The 21,711-nt window shown below is 38.7% G+C and overlaps 1 protein-coding gene across 6 annotated transcripts in view; it reads right to left on the minus strand.

Annotated features, from left to right (window-relative positions):
* lrch3 (leucine rich repeats and calponin homology domain containing 3) overlaps window positions 1-21,711 on the minus strand; it is a 108,494-nt gene that overhangs the window by 70,757 nt on the left and 16,026 nt on the right. For all 6 annotated transcript variants that reach the window (XM_008120009.3, XM_062976895.1, XM_062976894.1 and 3 more), the window contains exon 2: window positions 4,066-4,210. In XM_008120009.3, the coding sequence (XP_008118216.2) occupies window positions 4,066-4,210 (145 nt within the window). The remainder of the gene's footprint in view (window positions 1-4,065; window positions 4,211-21,711) is intronic.

A 21,711-nucleotide genomic window follows, 5' to 3' on the forward strand; every position in this document is an offset into this window, starting at 1 on the left:
TTAAGCCATGGCAGTTACAATGGAGTCAAACTGCATTAATTCCGCAGTGTAGATGCACCATCTGTAACTTGCAAATTCCTAAGATCTCTGAAAACTGTCAAAACATGTACATTCCCCTATCTAAAATAGAAAAATAAATTATGCAACTGGGAGAATGAAAAAAATCAGGTTTTCATAGTTTTACTGATGATTTTTATAAGAAATACTGATATTAAAGCTTTGTGATTTGCTTGATGATATCTTGGCAGTGGTAGAAAAAAACCCTAAAACATTTTAAAAGCGAAAACCCTCTTAAATTTGAATCTTATAGGCCAGTATCATTGATACATTAAACAGTCAACAGAGTCATCTAAATCGTGGCATTATGACTTAATAAATTCGTAAGTTAGCTGCATTAAAGCTGATCAAACAGGTTTCATGCCCAGAAGACAGATTTCATGCCCAGAAGACAGATTTCATACTGCATGCAATAAACATCTGAAAACAATCTAACAAACTTTTAAAATGAATGCAAAAGACATGTTACTTGAAATAGCCATATTTCCATATGTGGTGGAATTGCTCAGTACTTTCAGCATTTTAAAGAAAAGTGTTTCAAGAAATGTATGAGATAACAAATCAAAATATGCAACAGTCCCTGAACCTTGAATGACCAAACATTTTCTCAGGCCTGGACTTCCACAGACAACATGAACGCCTCATTTCTTGCTTGCAGTTAACAGCCAGACAAGTTACAGCATGCTAAAGAAAACTCACAGGACGCCTCTATATGTTACACAAAAATATTGGGCATAGCCTTAGTTGAGAAATTAAAACCAAGAGTTCAGAACTGAAGAAATGAAACAGACATGGACAATTTTATGGACATTTGGTTTCATTTTGTCATATGAATACAAATGAGTATCTTAGAAAATAAACTCCAGCTTCTCATGGATGGAATTAGGACAATACCCTTGACTAGTATAAATGTGATCATAGAGTGATGCCATTGAGAAGGGAGCCTTTACAAAGGCACCCAGGAAGCAACACTTGAGCTCTAACTCTTAAACCATATTCTAGACTCCTTCAAGATGTTCAAAAGATGCTGCTGATAGAGATCAAAGAATCCAGCATTTAGGATTCTGATGCCAAGAATCGCAGGGCCTTAACCAACAGGTTCTAGGTTGCATCAAGTGATCATTTGGTAACTTGTGAATCAAAAGATAGGTTGCAAAACATTTTGTTCCTGATTTGTATGATGCCCAGGTTTGAAAATACAACTGGCTTTAACATTTCTATGCTTAAATTTTGCAAGATTTGACTATTTATGAATTTCATGAATATAGTCTCTTTGGGGATCTCTCAGACCTTCAGTGAAAGTCTCAAGTAAGTCTTTTCCAGTCAACTTCAAGCACAACTCCATAGTCAACTTCCAGTGGAATCACACTAGAAGACACAGACATCCCTAGAGAAATGTTCTCAAGCTTTTTTAAAACGTGGCTTTTTATTTGTGGTTTTTACAATTTCATAGGGATCCTGTACTCAAACCCCAGGAAATGTGGAGAAACTACTGTACTCTTAAAATCAATTTGCTAGCACTAAGTAATTAAATGCACAACAATGAGTTAACAATGTCATTTCAGGTAACAGTTGAATACTTCATTATATTCATGTAAGGAAAATGTTTCTTTTTATACTTATAATTGATAGTTGCACATTTCAATAAATTTAAATGCTTTTTTAAATTTAATAATTTAATTTATGAATTGCTCCCCAGTTTTGCATGAGTGAATTTAGTGGTGTTTTTTATAATTCCAGTATATTATAGGAGCATTATTGTTGCTCATGCTTTGACACAGAATTCTTTTGATAAGATAACCAAGCTTATCTGTACCATTTAAAGCAGTTGTGGGCTAGGGGCCAAGTGTCAACCCACTACAACCTCTGCTACCAAAGCTGATCAAAGAATAGCATGGAAGTACCTAGAGATTGCTTGAGAAGTGATCACTCAGATTTTAAAAATGTATTTTTTAAAATTCTCTTTTTTCCTCTGTCATGGGGATCCTGAAAAAGTGAAGAGCCTGTTGATTAATTGTTTGAAACACTGGTAGATAGAAACCTTTCTTTATAAATCCTTCGAAGAACAGAAATTGAATCTGAAATCAGGACAGAAGAACAGCAAAATCAACTCCAGAGCACTATGGGAGCTTGTGGAAAAGCAAATTAGTTTTTGAAAATGAGTCCTTAGCATCATGCCAACATTATAGAAGACACAGAATATTTTCTTAATGGAAAGAGGTGTTATTTGTGTGTGTGTCTGTGTGTGTGCGGTCGATGTGAACGCCACTAAAAAAGTGAACTTCTGAGAAAAAGACACGGCAGGCTTCTTTGTTATCAGAATCCACTGCTCTGGCCTTATCAAACAAACCAAGGCTCTGGGGAGGGGGTCATTGAAAGGCTAAGAAAAGATGTCTTCTTCAGGAGCCACTTCAGAGAAAAATATTTCGGCAGCTAAAGAAATCTGTAATGCCAAAGAATAATTCCAACAACAGTGAAGCCAAGGATGGATGATGTATAACAAGATCAAAAGCAGTGGAAAGAAATACAGGAGTTTTCCAGTGCAGACATGGTCCAAGAGCCGTCAAGTCACTTAAGACTTGTTCTCTTCTCCCAACCTGACCTTCTGATTACACTGTGAACAAAGGGTGCATCTACACTGTAGAATTAATGCAGTTTGAGACCATTTTTAAATTCCTTAGTGCAATGCTATGGAATCATGGTATTTCTAGCTTAGCGAGGCATCACACACTTGGACAGAGGAGGCTAAACATCTTGTAAAACTACAAAACCCTATGATTCCATAGCATTGAGCCATGAAAATTAAAGCTACATCAAAGTGCAATAATTCTACAGTGAAGATGCACCCATAAAACCCCAGAGATTACAAGGACCATTCAGTCTATGCAGAAAGACAAAAGCAATGTCCTTTCAATAGATGCCCATCCAGCCTTTGCTTGAAATGGTGTAAGTGGAGAAGCTAGATCATGCTCTTTCTGATTCTGAGCTCTGAGTTCTCTTTGGCATTTGTTCTATCTTCTGGCCCCTTTCCATGCTGTGCAGCATGTTACACAATGGGGCCAAAGTCACAATGGCCGCCCTATTGCCTCTGTGCTTTGGCACCAGGGGGCAGCTGGGTGCGGTTCTCTAATTGAGATATAGAGGTTTTAATAGCCATGGCATTGGAATTAAGAGAAAAGAATAGCCCACCCACAAGATATAATCTTCCATTGAAGGAAAATGGCTAAATCTGTAATGCTGCCAAAAGAAAAGAAAAAGCTACTCTTTTTAATGAAAATGATAAGAACTTCCGGCTAAAAACCCTCTCTTCGAGCAGTAGGTTGCCTAGCGTCAATGGCAGCATGCAATACATATTTTCAAAAAGAGGAAGTTGTCCTCTGACTCATTGTGAAAAAAAAACCCCAAAGGAAGCCAGGCACAACTGAATAGGCCCAGCCTGAGTGCCAAAGCAAACTATTACTTATTTTTACATTGTTTTCATTAACTTGGCTACACAAACATTGTACAATGTTTCTTGAAATAATACAGAGCACTACAGAACACACAAGTAACAAGACAGGGCGCATTACTATGAAATCAGCAGAAATTCACATTTCTACTGCACCATAAGCTGACAATCCCTTAAATGAATATGGAAAAGAACTCTAAATGCTACATCTCTGGCTTTATCAAGCACATCCACCCAGCTGTAGTTCCTGATACATCACACTCCAACAACAACAACAAAAACAATGACAACAACAATGGCCTGAAAAGGAGATGGTGTCAGAACAGGAAACCTGGAACGTCATGCCTCACTGAAACAACTCCTTGAATCACAGCCAATGTTTTTTATTTGAATGTAGCCCCTGAAAATGAGCCTTGAATGCTCAAAATGGAAGGTATGGCTTGTCTTTCTCACATCTATTTTCCTTGCGACAGTGCAGCGTTTTTATGGGGCAACTTTTTCCAGCCTGATGAGCAAAGAACCACATAATATAGGATGAAACAAGTATCATGTGTGGTTACCTGATATTCAAAAATGTTAATGACTGCAGGTTGAGAATGGCTTCTGGAATATAGCGAATGCAATTCTGGTACAGATTAAGGCTCTCGAGGGAGACAAAAAGGCAAGCTTCTGCAGGCAACTCTGAGAGTCTGTTCCGTGACAAATCTGAAAGAGAGGCAAAACAGAGAGTGAGGCTGGATGCAGTGAAACAAACGGAGTACAATCCACCACAGAATGGAAGACAAACAGGATGTATGTGGCTAAGAAATCAGTACTTTGCAAATGGCAGCCAAGAAGGATAATAAGAGTGACTCAATGTAGTAGACTATCTAAGCCAACTGCCAAACCCCTTCAAAACCATATTCTTTTCATCAAAACAACAATATTTAACTGTGACAGTCAGTTTTTAAAAATAGTTTCACATGTTTTCTAAACTATGGGGAGGATGGCAGGAAAAAAATATTTCAGAGAACCATGAGCAACAGCAGAAAGCAATTACAAAAAAGGAATGTAACAGCTCATATGTGCACAGCCTTTGTATGAGCATGCAGCAACAGCATAAAATCCTCTTTAACACAGAAATACCTGGAAGACAGAAATACCTTATGTAGACTTAGCAGAGAAGTGGGAATTCCCTGCCTGATTGGGGCTGGCAGAAGGGGGTTCTATTGATAGCAAGCAGGAGAGTTCAGAAAGAAGCAGCATTAATCACAGAAAGAACATCATATAGCTGTACATGTGATACTACTGGAATTAAGCTGATTTGTACTGATCTGGTATCTCAGGTGTATGGTAGCAGAAGTCTTGTAAACACCTACAACGGTGGCATGCACTATATCCATTTGTTGCAGCAGTAAGCCTGGTCACGCAACCTTATGACCAGAATCTGGGATTCAGGGTCAGAAGGGATCCCAAGGGATCGAGTTCTACCTCAGCGATGGAAACCGACTGCAGGTCTTTGGACGAATCAAATGGCCTCAGTGAAAGGCTAAAGCAAACCCTCCTTGCTTCCTTGAAAAGATTTTGTCAAGAAAACCCAGCAATAGTGTCATAATAAGATTGCCAGAAGTTGGAAACAATTTGAAGGCCCCCAACAAGAACAACCAATTACTTCACTTGATCAGGATACTTCACTTGATCATTCTGGGGATGCATGCTAGAACAGTACCAGATTTCCTGATTCCCTCATCATGCGGCTGATTCATGTTCATCCCGTGGTCTACAAAGACCTCTGATTATTTTCACATGCACTGCTACCAAGGCAGGATTCACACATTCTGTGTTTGTCATCTCATTTTTCCTTCCTAGACATAATACTCAGGCACGAAAATGCACTAGGTGACCTAGGGCAAGTAACACAGGCTCAACCTAGGAAAACCCAACACAGGACAGCCTTAGGCTCACAATTAGTCAGAAACGACTTGAAGACACACAACTATATAGTAGATAGACGACATTAAAATTCTCCTTGGTTTCTTGTCTCCACTTTTCATCCCACCATCCTTCTTAGTTATCTATGCCCATAGTAAGTCCTGGTGAACTGAGACCTATTTCTTGGTCACAAAGCTCTCTTAAAAAAGCCCATGCACACTGATGAAATAAGAGGTCCAGTATTATAAAAGTAAACAATTTAACGCTTCATCATTTGTCCTGCTTCTTCTCTTTCCTAGATCTACTAACCAAATCCACATGTCCGAAACAGCTGTCCTTTTTTTTTTGAACAACAATTTACACCTTTGAATACGTAATCCTTTTAGAAGTTAAAAGAAACTGCAAAAGATATTTATGGCATCTAACACGTCTGTTAACAAAACAAAGCAAAACTATCAATCAGTATGAGCTATTCTACAGCAGCAGTTTTCAAACTACCTGATATTTCCGTGCAATCTTTTCTTTCCCATTGTGTCATGGACTGGAATGATATTTACGACATATTATTATTATTATTATTATTATTATTATTATTATTATTATTATTATTATTATATTATTTCACTTGCACAGTTTCTTGGAAGCCTGTTGTGGACTGCTAGTTAATAGCTTGTAGACTGGCAAAGTTACAAAGACCACTGCTTCTACTGACCTACAAAATGATAAATTTTGGGATCCTGTCATCAGAGTAAATTTAAGGACAAACTCTAATTGACTTGGAAACATGATTTTCTCACTCTCTCCTTCGGACTCAACGAGGGAAGCACTTGATATGACTTTGTCTTCCTCTTTGGTGTTGAAGGCATTGAAATAATGTCCTTTGTAATAAATACTGCCTAGTTCCAAACTTGGAGGATTTCCTGAACAGGAGAGTAGAATGATCTCATGCCTTCCTCCTTGCTGATCATGGCAGAAATATCTTTTGACCTGGGTTTATTTTAAAACCACAAGATTTAATCCTCCTGCAAAACAATACCACTCCTCCTGACCACAAATCTTCCTTTAAAAGAAATGCTTAACTCTTTCCATATTTCTTAACCCAAATGGCATCAATCCAGATATGCATATTACTATGAAAGCTGTCCCTTGTAAAATCGGATGGAGCACTGAACTTGTCCTTTCCCAGGGAGGATCAAATGGATGCACCCAAAGGGCAAACCCAGCCAACAAAATAAAAATATAAACTGTTATCTAATTTTAAAAAAATACATTATAGCACATTTTATTCCACCTCTTATAGAAGAAAGTTCCACATTTTTATGGTATTGGTATGAAATGCCCTTGACATGTCATAGAACATGTGTTAGAAGTTAGCTTTTAGTGCTATATGTTATTCAGTGTTATTTATTTTCAAATCCTCCATACAGAAGTATCCAGTACATTTATAACATCAGAAAGGTCTCTTAACATAAAGAAACTCCCCCCCCCCCCCCCCCGGTCTCCTGGTAGCTGAAGCTGCATGAGAAAAGTTCAAAATCCAGCTTTAACTGGAGCTGGATGTGCTCCAGGCAATGGCTTGTTCACTGCCTTCTTTCTCTGTCCTCACCTATCAGTTTGCCATTTACAAAATTGAGAAATGACCTCTTTCACACAGTTGCTGCAAGGATAAACAAAAATCCTGAAAGGCACTGTGAATTAAATATATCCTCCCTCTGGAAAAATTACCTACATTATAGATGATAAGAGTGTAAGATCTAAAAATAAACATCACAAACGAAAGATAATCTGGGTCAGAGCTCAGCAACTTCTACGGTCTTGTGAACATTGAGATGTACTTAGATTCTTTCCCTTAGAAGGATATAATCTCTCCCACAGCCAAAATGCAGTTAAGCAAGTGTCTGTCATATTTAAAAGATAAAGAACTATTACAAGCTGATAATTTAAAAAACAAGATTCTTAGTTGATACATTAAGAAAACCTATTTCAGTTCATTAAGTTCAAATGCTTGCATCATATATCACCTGAGAAGCAAAATGTGATAGTCTTCCTATCGCCTTATAGCACACGTAAGAAGAATTTAAAACTATTTACTATTAAGTAAAGCATCAGGAGTTCGGTGAGTATATGCCCTATTTACAATGGTTAAAACATTAACTTTAATCCAATTAGCACAACAGAATTCAAAGTGCAATCATTTGAAGCTGTAGTAGCATCATCATGCCTTGCTTTACTCATCTTGATGCAGATATTCTGAGGCGTAACAGTTTTGATTATAGTGCTTCCTTCAATATTCTAAGCTGAAAGCAATGAAGTCATAACTAAGTATTTTTAGAACTGCAATCTGAAGGAACATATAGCATTTAAAATTACAATGTGGTTATAATCCAACATGCCAGATATCTTTCATGAATACCACATATTAGAATGGACAAGCTTTTCAAACACATCCTGGAAATACTATTCTGCATTACAGTCCAGGAAAATAAGTCAAAACAGAAACTAAAAAAAGAAAACAGAGGCTCTGACTGAAAAAGTAAAGCCAAGTGAGTGGATCTGCAAAGCTGAACAGTGCTCTGATTGCTGCTCCACAAGCAGGCAAGCATGAACAGTGGCCCTTATAAGGAAAAACGGGTTTTTAATAGGCTTTTCTTTTTCTCTCCAGTAAAATGCAAGTCAGATTTTCACTGACTTCACAGTAATTTTCAACTCATAAAATTCTTCCAATATGAAATACTAGTATTTTCCTCTTGTGGATTGAAGCTTGCTTCAATGTGACATAGTGATGGCAGAAATGTGTGGAAAGCAATAAACAAATGTGAAAAATTGTGAACAGAGCCAGGCCAAAATGTGCTGATGTAGAGAAGGAAGCAACCCAAACTAAACTGGTGAAGAGGGATGTCCCACCCACAGGGTCACCCCAAAACCCCATAGATTTTCTGCATCTGAAGAAGTGATTGGATCAACCCACAGTTGGTGTATCTCACCCCTCTCCACAGGAGTAATGTATGGTTCAATCCTATCCAAAATCAGCTGCTCCTGATTGTACTTATTTCACCAATTTTATTTATATATACAGCCTCCCTCCACATCTGTGGCTTTGTCTTTTGCAGATTTGATTAAAACATTATCTTTAGGAATCCCTAGGTTCTCTGGTGCAACTCTATGATCAACCTCTACTAGTCATGCTAGATGACCTGGAAATTTCTAGAGAGTACACCTCTTGGTATCGCTAAGTCCTTCAGTGCAATTCCATACTGCAATACCTTGACATTGATAGAGAAGAGTTTTTGCAGGGAAAAAAAGGCACTTCTTAATTCACATTTTTTCACTTCCACCGGAATCTTGTGTCCCTGACCTCAGTGATTGCAGGGGGGGGGGTTGACTGTATGACTGTTCGTGTGTATGTATGAATATACACACACCTAAATTACATAAATATGCTCACCTAGCAACATAGAGTCTGGGGGGCACAGTGGACTACAAAGTTGGACTACAAATCTGGAGGCCAGTGCTTAAATGTCTTCCACTCAGCCATGGCAACCCACTGAGCAACCTTGAGTAAATGATACTCTTTCAGTCCCAGAGGGAGCCAAGGACAATCTTCCTCTGAAGAAACCTTGCCAAGAAAATTCCATGACAGGTTTGCCTGAAGTTGCACCACAGCAACAACAACCTAACTAAACAATTAATGATAAATTCGGAACCTCAAACTTGGAAACCTAAAGTACATGGAACTTCATTTGACTTTATACAATCTGCTAAACTCTTTAAAGTTAGCATGAAAGTAAGGATGGGCTAGAAAGAACGGGACAATCAATGGAAATTTTAGTTCAGAACTAAATGAAACTAAGTGGAACATCAGATGCAGAACACTGTCCAGTTTACAGGATTCACTCTCAGTTGCTGTTTGCAAAATTCCAGCAAAATCATCTCTCTTACAGCAGTTAAATTAGCTTTTCTTTTCTTCAGGCTCCCAGCCAACAGCTTAAGTAAGTTTCTTTTTCAGGCAAAGACAAAAGCACTGAGCGGAGCTAGCTAAAATAAGCTGAACTAAATAAATAAATGCTGCAAGATAGTTATGGTGAGGAGTGAAATGGATGTCTCAGTTGGCTCAAAAGACCCGGCACAACTAAATAAGCTCATAGTTTTCAGAAACAGGCTTTAAATCAGTCTCTGCTACTGCTAGGCACCCTACAGAAATCTAATTCAAGTTGCCATACTGTGAAAAGGGCCTAGATGCCATTGTGAATAGGTGAAAAATTACTTGCCAGAATCTAATTTACTTTGTATGCTAATTCAATCACATCAACACATTCAAAATATGTAAGACAAATGTCATGTACAGAAGTGCATCATCAGCTCTTATAAAAGAAGTATGAGTTCTCAATACAAGTATTTAGGAAAATTGAATTTAATCAAGCTGTGAAGCAAGACATCTCGAAGTCTCTTGAATTATGTCACACTTCTAGTCTGGATCTACACCGCCATATCATGCAGTTTAACCTGCACAATGTTGTCAGAATAGTTCCATATAAGGCAAATTACTGAACTGAATTACAGGCACCCCCCACCACCCCACCACCACCCCCCGCTTTACAAACGACAGGAGTCGGGATGGGACAACAAGTGAGAGAAATCTACCACAAACTCAACCCTGAAAGAGCTATTATCATGGCGAAAATATGTTTCAACTTAAGCTTTATCACCAATCCATGTTTACACAACAAGTCAAATTTTCAAAATCCAATGAACACAGGGACAGAAGAGGATGAAGACAATAAAACAAACACCAACAGGATGTTCAACCTTCCCTATGCTATCCAAAGCGAATATAGATCTATCTATATTTATATATTTGGCTGGTGTTACACTTAAAAAATAGACTGACTTAAATACAAATTCAACTTATGAACAAGCCTACATAACCAATCTTGTTCATAACTTGGGGACTGCCTATATAGAGGTCTACACTGGCCATATAATGTAGTTCAAACTACATTATATGACAGTGTAGATCCAGCCTCAGTCTTAGCATCTGCTCAGCCAATGTCTACATGAACATCTTCACTTAATATCAAAACCACATCAAATAAACCAGAATGCCAGTACCTCTGGGGGGGCACTCTATGGCATACATGTGCATATCTGAATGTGAAAATATATTAAAAAGACAGACGGACTATCTATAGCAGAAGGAACAGGCCAAATAAACTCAAATATATAAAAACCAAACATGTTCTGCAGCTCATGAAGCACTGATAGACTGAGGTTTTCTCCATGCATTAGTAAAGGGGCAATTCTATATACACTATGTCTGATATCTTTACAATTTCAAGTCATACAGAACTGAAATTCTAATTCTAATTCTTATTATTATTAGACATCACGTATATTGTAGAGCACTTGGACAAGACTACAACTCCCAGCAGCACAAGTCAGCATAGAAAATGCTGAAGTAAACTGAAGTAAACTGAGAACTTGGAACACAACTTCAGTCCTGCTGTAAAGGATAGGTCAACATGCAGAGATGCCACTATATCACACTGTGCCAGTTTGGGTATCACAAAGAAACATTCTTATTCGTTATTAAACTCTCAGAAGGATGTGAAACAATTTTAAACATATCCATTAAGAATTATTGAACACAGACAATACAGCACACTATTAAAGGCCTTTCCCCCACAGACAGTTGACAAATACCTGTTGATACCAAAAAGTCTATATCGGCCACTGAAAGGACAACAATGAAGGAGCCAGTCTAGCCTTTTTAGGAAGCGTGCTCCACTGCTTGGAGTCAGCTTCCAAGTTAGCTTTCTCCTGGGTTCTCAATTAGGGATACCTGGAATAGAGGTAATGGACTCCTCTGAAGATCTCAAAACCCAAACAGGCTCCTATAGGGAAATACAGGTATATGTGCATAATGTGCCTTCAAGTAAACTGTTGACTTATGTTGACCTCAAAAATTTAATAGGGTTTTTTTATGCAATGAATTCTCAGAGGTGTTTTTTCTAGGTTGTTCTGAAATATACCCTACAGCACCTGGCATTCCTTGGTAGTTTCCATGGCTGGGTGAGGAATCAAACCCTGGTCTACAGAACTGCAGTGCAGTGCTCAAAGCACTATACTACACTTGTTCTGGAGTTGCAGTAGTTCTGAAATCAATGCAAGACTCACCTCACAACCTCTGAAGATGCCTGCCACAGATGTGGGTGAAACATCAGGAGAGAATGCTTCTGGAACATGGCCATACAGCCCAGAAAACTCACAACAACCCAAAACAAGACTATAGTTATATAACTGGCTACAGATGTTTAGGTGCTGGTAGAGCATAGTGTGTACTCATCAGGACTAAGATGACCTTTTGGCTTAACTGCCTAAATTTAAACTTGGGTGAGGAATCTGCCTCTTTGAGTTGTCTCTTGCTCATGATTTTCTGAAAGCTTGTCTTGTTGGTTTCTGCCTGAATGTTGCTTTATTTTGTCCAGTACCAGTAAGCTGGCACCATTCCAACCTTTTTTTTCTTCTTCTGGAAATCTGCTAATTGTTCTATTGAAGTGATTTGTGTCAGGAAGAAGTGGTGGGAGGGAAGGGGCAGGGCAGAAAGAAGGGACTATAATACAGTCTATTTTGCAAAGATGATGTCAGCGACAGGGATGGAGTTCTTAAAAGAACATTAAGACTTAAGCCCCTAATGTGCCTTTTCAATGGATACTGTTCTCCTGAAGACATTACATAGGGTCTGCTGTAGAACAAGGCAATTTGATGACCTTGCTGTGTCACCTATTCGTCTCATATAGCCTTATTGTACTATCTTTGGAAAGAGAAAAAGCAGCAGTCTGGCAGTGGCGGGCTTCCCCTGCAATGGAGTTCTGAGAGCCTTTGTGCCTGAAAAGCAGAGCATAAATAAGCCCATCATGGGTCTTTCTGGGGCTTAGAGGGCTTTACAAGCCCCAGGGTCTCAAGGAACTAGTCCAAAGCTCAAGCCATTATAACACACTGGTTCTGGAGTTGGAGTAGTCTACTGAAATTCCATTTCCTGACCAAATTAAGTTTTGGGGGGTTCAAATGTGCTTACCTAAAGATGGGTGGCTTGGACAGAAAGGGAATTCTATTGGTTTATTGCCTACTCTTCATTAGTCATCCCTTCCTGGGTTATGATCTTGGGGTTGGCTTATCATTCATGTTGAGACTGCCCTGTTGGGAGCAGCTCAAAGCTTCATGTCCACCCTGTCAACCATGAGTCTGTTCCAAGTGGTATCTGGCCCCACTCATACTGCTAGGCACACTCTGGGCCTTGTTTTCTAAAGCAAGTGGGATCTGTGAGTGGGCGAACTATCCATGCAGTAGTTCTAATGGAGCAGGCTGTTCATCACTTGGTGGGCTTTAGACCTTCAAGGACTCAAAACCTCTATAGAGGTGGATGACCCATCAAAATGGTTAACCCCAAGAGGCTGATTTACAATGGCTTTTGGGGAGTTGCCTGATGCCTTGGCAAGGAATCCTGCTGAAGTCTTGGTGGATTCTTTGAATGGAGGAATAGCCAGGACACAACAGCTCTCTCAAGGAGAGGAGTCAAACTGGAGCTAGTGGGGATGTAACAAGTGAGAAGATAACTATACAGAGACATAAACAAAAACTTGGAGTGGTTTCAATTGAACAATAGTTGAAGCTTATCTGAGGTCCTATTTTATGACAATACATGCAGCATAGAAGAATTTCTTCTCTACCTTTTGTTGTATCTGTTAGGAGCTACAAAGCAGATGCGTTTTGAATGGTCAAGAGTCATTTGAACACCAGTCCAAGTGAGGGAAATCTAGGCCACCAGCACACTGCTGTCCAGGACATTACAAATAAAATCACTCAGATCCAATCTGACTTCGAAGGTATAACTGATACAGATCCTTGGATCCCACCATTATGAATAATTCTCAGACACTCTGTAGTATTCCATTCTTAGGCAAGGTTGTGAAGGTTATGTATCTTCTACAGCTTGAGGGATATCTGGATCAGACAGATTTTCTAGATGTACTTCAATCTGGTTTCAGGTCTGCTTAAGGGACAGAATCTGGCTCCACACCCTGAAACTCCCATGCCAGAGATGTTACATTTCTACTTTCCTTTCTGCTTTAACAGGCACTTAATGATTGATTGCTTAAGGCTCATCTCAACTAACAGAATGCTGGTTCTTGCTAATTGTTATACTGTTTTGTGTGTCCATACACTTAATGGCATTATATATATATATATATATATATATATATATATATATATATATAAAATTGGATTACTTCTTTCAAACTATTTTATTTTGTGAATTTTAACTACTTTTTTTAAAAAAATGTTTTTAAACTGTGAAAAAGAGCTGGACAGAAAAAGATAAATGAATAGCCATCCTGACTGCTACTGATTCTTCAAGAATGTCCTTCTTTATAGCTATCCAGTCTGATCATATTCATGAAAACATACAGAACTGAATTCTATAGTTTCACTGTGCTATGTGAATAGTTTGTGCTGAATTTTGTAGTTTCAACTATAATTCCCTTTATCTTTCCTGAGCCTTTTACCAATCATCTTCAGCTGATGGCTCTGTGCTCTGTAATTTATTTATTTTATTTTATACTCTGCCCTCTCTTGCCAAGGGACTTAGAGTGGCGAACATACAGCAACATATGGCAACAATTCCATGCCATTATATATAAATACATATAAATAAAACATATCAAAATTTATACATTAATCTGTAACTTAAAGACTCCCTCCCCCTATTTTCTCCAAACTACGTATGATTGAAGAACAGCATGAAAGCATAAAATGCATATTATTAAAGTTTTATCTTACATAGTTTGGTCAAATAAAACATCCTAAATAAGATCCTAACCAAGTGACAGCACTGGATAATTTTACATCTCACACAGTTCCACAAAATCCACATCACACTCCAGTAATAGCCCTTCTGCAACAAGAAACGATTCCTTCATTTTTCAGTCCTCTCTGAATGGTCAGCTGCATGTACAGGCAGTCCTCAAGTTATGAACAAGATAGGTTATGTAGATCTGTTCTTAAGTTAAATTTGTTTATAAGTTGGATTTTGAATTTTTTTTATTGTTGTGGAAACAAGGATTGGCTATAAAGCGTCATGTTGTCTCACCCCCATTCTTAACTATGAGTCATTTGTAACTCAGGGACTGCCTGTACTTGGGCTCTTATGACAACATCCATCTTTTCAACAGAGTTTCACAGTTACTCCCCAAATCACCTGTGGAACTCAAAAATGAATCCAAGCCAACAATGGATCACATGGTTAAAGTAAGCTTTCCAATATCTGCCCAAAGTCAGAAATTCATAGCAAAGGCAATTCTAGAGGTCCCCATCAAATAAAATGTGAGAGGGAATTTTCAGTGACAGAGCCACAATTTATTAACTATGTATGCAGACACCAATTCCTATTGTTTGAAATAAGCACTGACCTATTATCAGTAGCACAGAGAGGAACTAGGTGAAACTAAAAGGAAGTTAAAGTGCTTATACAAGCAATATCAAGTACAACTCACCTGTTTTATTGCGTGTCCTAAAGTATTCTTCCTTGTCTTTTCACTTTCCTCCCTTCTCTGTTATTTCCTATAGTCTCCTTAAATTATCACACATATTGCAGTAGTCTCGTTTTTGCATAACACTTTGAATGTGTTTAGATAAAGAATTTAAACTAAACATCAGATAACATTATCTAGACCACTAGAAAATCTTCCAGTCCTACTTTCCACACAAACTCTGAATCATTGGTTTTTTGGCTTTAATTTTCTTTTGTCCTCACTGTTTACACACAATTACCATGTGCATGATATCATTCCATGCACCTGATAAGGGCCGTGTACTCTGCCAAAAATCATGCTATAAGCAATCAATCAGCCGCAAGATAGCCAGGATACTGTAATGGTTTGAACCAGAATGGGCAAACTTTGGCTCTCCAAAGTTTCGGACTTCAACTCCATAACAACCAGTCTGGGTTTGAACGTTGGACTAGGGCCCTGGAAGATCCCATTGCATCCCCATTCAGCCACGGAAACTTACTGGGTGATTTTGGACAAGTCACACTATCAGCCTCAGAGAAAGGCAAAGGCAACCCCCTTGAACAAATATTTCCAAGAACAAATCTGCAACAGCTTCATCACAAGTTCAAAACAACTTCAAGGCACACAATAACAAAGATGCCACAGTCTCAGGATAAAAATTAATCATTACTCAGATTCATTTGACAGCCACTTCCTTTATTTACATTTTGGGAGGCTCTTGTAAGCTAAGACACAAACAAATTGGAAAACACTCATTGGGACAAGTTTGATAAGAAATGATTGAGGCGAAAATACCATGCACAATGACATAATGGCCTCACCTTTATAATTAGACATGCAACTATGCTACTGTACTTGAGGACGCCTCCAAAAGTCAACTCTCAGGCATCTTATCTCTCCACTTAATGCTTCCCTTCTGCACAGCAGTAAATAACTGGAACCAGCTTGCCAAGCATCTCGGTAATGCATGTATGTTTCTGTTACCAGGAGAAAAAAACCAAGGGCCCATTTCCACTGATGTACCACACAGAAATACCCCAAAGGCGCCAGATACTTTTTGATCTTGAAAGCTAGGCAAGCTCAGCTCCTATTAGTACTGCATGGAAAACTGCCAATGAAATCCAGGTGTTGGAAGAACGGAATTGGCAAACCACCTCTGAGTATTCCTTGCTTAAGAAAAACCTATCAAATTCATAAGGTCACCATAAGTGGACAGGTGATTTGAAAACATATACACCCAACAAAGAGTATATGAACACAAACTCTGTTGCATGATATAGGCTCCAGGTGATAAGGTCAAAACATGCAAAAGAAGAGTTCCCAATGGTAAATATTACTGCTGGATTTTGCTTTAGTCCCTAATGAGAGGGAAAACGAAGTATTAACATGCAGTCAATTGGACTGCCACAGAATATAAGGGAATAAATAAATGGATGCAACCCCCCCCCCCCCCCCCACACACACACACACACACCATTTTTGGTTACAAAAGAGCTGTTTCTCTTGAGGTGAGATATATAACCTCATAATGCTTTTGCCCTTTTGTTTCTTTTGAGTATCTACTTCTTTAACCTTTCTGCAAAATTAACATTTAGACTCCATTATTGAAAAAAATGATACTGATGCTTTTTGGCTTTTGCCAATAAAAAGCACTGCCTAAAAGACAAAGAAAAAATAGATATAATCCATAACATTTTTTTGGGTAAAATACCCAGAAATATTCCTTTCAAAGATGAGAGATTAGATCTTTTCTATCAGAGAGAAATGTTATATTACATGCAAATAGAACAAAATTTAATTTTTGCATGAATTAAAATGATACAAGAATAGTATGAGGGTATTCAACATTTAATTCTACAAAAAACAACCTGGATCAAAGTACGTGTATTTGGACTGTTATCATAGAACACTATTCTTAAGATTCTAGACTGTTATTTGCACAAATGTGCATCCTTAGTGTTTTTATGCATACACATTATAACAGGATTAAGGTGGAGTTTTTCAACTCATGGGCAGCTTTGGTTTTGTAAACTGTACCTTCCCTGAAGCGCTGATATTGAAAAGATTTAAGGGGTGGCTAACACGGATCTATTAAGAAAGCCCTATTGGATTCTGGTTACAGAAAGCAATACTACACACCAAACTTAAACTTGCTGATAAGTCCTTTGTTCCTTGCCTCAATATCAATGTTTATCTTGCCTACTTTTTTTACACAAGTATCTTGAATGAAGTTTAGTTTTAAAATTACTCATGCAGGAGCATCTTACAGCCAAACACAGCACAAATGCTATGAAAGGGGCAAGAAAAGTATGTCTCCATAGTTGGGGGTGGGTAGGTGGGTAGGAGGTGTGCATCCCCATTTAATTCATAGAGCTCCTTTAGTAGCACAAAACTTTGTCAGAGTTCTGAATTAACCAAGTATGAATTCAGATCCTGATGCAATGAACTATTGACTCCAAATTTCCATATTGCTCCTGCAAGAAACCCTTATTTCAAGATGAATCAATCTTGATTCAAAGGCCTATGTACATGCCTGAGCTTCTAGGACAGGGGTCCCCAAACTACGGCCCGCGGGCCACATGCGGCCCCCCGGGGCCATCAGTCCGGCCCGCGCTGCTTTACAGCCTTTCCTGTCTTGTCCACTCCTTGCACAAGCCTTGGAGCCTTGCGTTTCTGCCTTTCCCGCCATTTTTCTGCTATACGCAACTTCCCTGGCTTCCCACTCTCCCTGCACAAGCCTTGGAGCCTTGCCTTTCCCGCCACTTTTCTGCTGCAGGAGACTTTGAGCCTCTCCTGGCTTCCCCTGCTCCCCACACGAGTCTTGGAGGAGCCTTGCCTTTCCTCCATTCCCGCCACTTTGCTGCAGGAGTCTTTGAGCCTCTTCTGGCTTCTTCCTCTCCCTGTACAAATCTTGGAGGAGCCTTGCCTTTCTGCCTTTATGCCACTCAAAAGGTATTTTAATTATTATTCAATTAATTTTTAATTATTAAGGGGTTTTGCAATACGCTGTTTAGCCATATGCTCAGGATTTATCCCAGGACTGCAAGCCTTAGTGGAGAGAAAGTGTTTCTTCCCTTCGCTAAGGCCAGGAGACTTGGGATAAAATCCGGAGTATATTGCTACTGCTGATTAGCCATATGCTCAGGATTTATCCCAGGACTGCAAGCCTTAGTGAAGGGAGAGCGTTTCTTCCCTTTGCTAAAGCCAGGAGTCCTGGCATAAAATCCGGAGTATATTGCTACTGCTGAGTGTATTGCCAATGGCATGGCTTAGAAACCGGGAGCATATTTCTAATCATCTCTTAGTGGAGGAAGAGGGAGAGAAATGTCATTCTCCCTCTATTGAGCTCTCCCCGAGCTCCTTTCCACTGGCTGCCCCAGGAGGAGGTGCGGAGGAGAGGGAGGCAGAGGCTACAGATAACCGGAACTCGTTGTTGTTGTTGTTGTTATGGCAGAAGAGGGTTGGACTAAATGTCCCAAAGGGGTTTCTTCCAACCCTCTTCATTATTTTATTATTGTTATTATTAACATTGAGGCAGGGTGGCCATCTATCAGGGGTGCTTTGCTGTGCTTTTAACCTCAAAATAAGATATGTGCAGTGTGCATAGGTTAGGGTTTTTAAAAAAACAAACAAACTATAGTCCGGCCGGCCCTCCAAGTTCTGAGGGACAGTGAACTGGCCCCTTGTTTAAAAAGTTTGGGGACCCCTGTTCTAGGAAATGAGGCATTTCATGAGGTGTTAGGAGCTGGGGTCTTGTGGTCTTCCAGACACCAAATATTCCTTTCATGGCTGGTGGAGCTGTCTAGGGCTATGTGCTGGTCCAACATCTGAAAGGCTACAACTTCCCCACACTAGTCTGAACCACTTTGATGAAGGGCTATTCTCTGGAAACAATTCAAAGTGCTGGTAAAAATGCTTTATAATCCTGAAAGGCTTTATTTCTTACCAATGAAGCCTGCCAAAACTGTACGGTTTTCACCAGAGAGCTTTCTCCTACCAGGTCCTACCATTATGCACATGATACCTTAGCAAAAAGACTTCTGAAATAAGGCACATTGTACTTGGGAGCCTGGTGTTTTTTTTGTTGGGTTTTTTTTTTTTTGAGTGACAAAAAACCCTAGAATTTTCCCATTTGTCAAATAATTTGAGCATGCTGAAATGTGTTTAATAATCTGGCCTGATGTTATTGCTAAACACTGTTCAATGCAGTGTTTCTGTTTATTTTAAATTATTACCACATCTTATGCTGAACAGTGCTTATACTTTTCCTAAAGAGGCAAACAAACAAGGTACTGTGATGCTTTACACCAGTGGTTCTCAACCTGTGGAAGCCCAGATGTTTTGGCCTTCAACTCCCAGAAATCCTAACAGCTGGTAAACTGGCTGGGATTTCTGAGAGTTGTAGGGGGCCCACAGATTGAAAACCACTGCTTTACACTGATGTGCAGCTTATGACTCCCGTGGTCATTTTGAAGGCCTGGAATTAATTTCCTCCTCCTAGAAATGTCCAGTTAAATTCCTAGTTGAAAAACACTAGGCTTGAAACAAACAAGGACGAACATAAGGAAATTGCCTGAGGGCTTCTAGAAGATGGGTGAGGGATTTATAGTATTTCTCCTTCCAAAAGTGATAAACAATTCAGCTGAATATGTGGCCTTCTAGAAGTCTCACAGAGGGCCAATGTGGCCCCAAAACCATGGCATTGACCTAATTAACTCCTTATTTAGGGAAGGAGCAGATGACTTCTATGCCCAAAGATGGAGCATGGCACACAGTCCCTGTTATAAACTTTAAAATAAACAAGCTACATCAGGAGGGCATAACAGTTTGAGCACTGAACTGTGATTTCTGGAGACTAGGGTTCTCAAACATGGAAACCCATTCACTATGGGGGACCTTAGGCAAGCCACATATTTGCCGCCTCAGGCAAAAGCCAAGGCAAACTTCACTCTAAACAAGTCTTACCAAGAAAACTCTGTGGTAGATTTGCCTCAGAGTCACCTTAAGTTAGAAATGACTCAAATGCATACAACAACTTAAAGATAAAAAGTACAGACAAATAATCTGCTACCCAAAGAAATAGTACTCAGTTTGCCTTCATTATCAGCTTGAGTAATAAAGATGCATGCTTCAGAATGAAAGCAAATTTCTCTAGCAAGATGTCAACCAAACACTAGCCATTTCTTGATAATGATTCACATAAAATCTTTCCAAATTCTGGAGAAAAACTGCACCCATTTTGGCCTTACTGTATTGCAGTCATATGCAGGGTGAAAGCAACATTTTTTAAAAAGGCAAAGAACCATTATGTAACATTGGTTGAACAGGAAGTGAGGAACACTGAATCCCATTGACCTCGAAGACGACAGAGTCCAACAAGGCAAAAGCAACAATCTGAGCTGGAACTGAGTCAAAACCAGATTCTTATGTCTGTGAGAAGAGTAGCCAAAAGACCAGTTTGCTCAAGTGGATCAAATGGCATTAAATTAATACTAGCATCAAATACCAGCAATGAGAAAATGTTCTTGTACAGCTCACTTTTTGCCAAAGGAAGACTCAGGCTTTCCCCCTTTTCTTTTTGGTTATTCTTCTACTCGTAGTGATTTGCAAAAAGGTCACATATACAACAATAACTCATGTTTAGAAGTATTTCCTAAAAATAGAAATATAGTACAGAAAACAGGATAGTAAAATCAATAAACCTATTCATGCTATTCTTAAAGGTGTTCCTGAATTTGCATGACACATAGCAATTTGTTCAATTCTCCATTTTACAACCCACATATATGCTTGTAGTTTGAGACACAAACAACATTGAAGTATGAAACATAACTTATTTCACACAATTTATGTCTTTCAGCACTTCACTGTTTTCCCAGTCAGGCACCAACCAGCTTTTAATCTATTCAAGAAAAGCTAGGTGACACCAAACACAAAGAGGAACCTATTATTCTGCAAAGCAAAAAGAAGTTTGAACATTATTTATAATCGATCATGGCAAAAATCATACTCAAAACTGCTAATGCCCATTACAACAAACTCTGCAGTATGAAATCAGCAGAATGCAGATTCCAAGCCTGAAAGGGTCTTTGTTTTGTTTTTATAGTTGACATCCCAGATTTGAAATGCTTGGGACCAGAAGTAATTTCAAAATTTGGATCTTTCCAAATTATGAAATATTTGCATATAGTGAGACTCTTGGAGATGGGACTCAGGTCTAAACAATTTATTTTTCATGTACTGTATACAGTATTTTTCATATACACAATATTTTAAAACAATATTCTGTATGTAACAAAGTTTGCACACACTGACCCATCAGAAAGCAAGGTATCACAATCTCCCATTTTTGATTTCGATGATTTTGGATTTGAGTGCTTAAGATTTCAGAATTCTAGATAAAGGATGCATTAATAATCAAGATCATTTGTTTTCTGAAAAGTAGGCTAAAAAAATCTTAAAAGTGCATCTTTATGATCACCACAGTAAGAAGTGAGCAAAAGAGTAAAATATCATTAGTATTAAAGAAATAATAATAATAATAATAATCCCTACTGGGATCTGCACGCATCATCCGAAAATACATCACCTGGTCCTAGACACTTGGGAAGTGTTCGACTTGTGATTTTGTGAAAAGAAAACCAGCATATCTATCTTGTTTGCTGTGTCATACAATAAAATAATAATAATAATAATAATAATAATAATAATAATAATAATAATAAT

This window comes from Anolis carolinensis, chromosome 3, assembly GCF_035594765.1.
Source record: "Anolis carolinensis isolate JA03-04 chromosome 3, rAnoCar3.1.pri, whole genome shotgun sequence".
NCBI classification, from domain to species: Eukaryota; Metazoa; Chordata; class Lepidosauria; order Squamata; family Dactyloidae; genus Anolis; species Anolis carolinensis.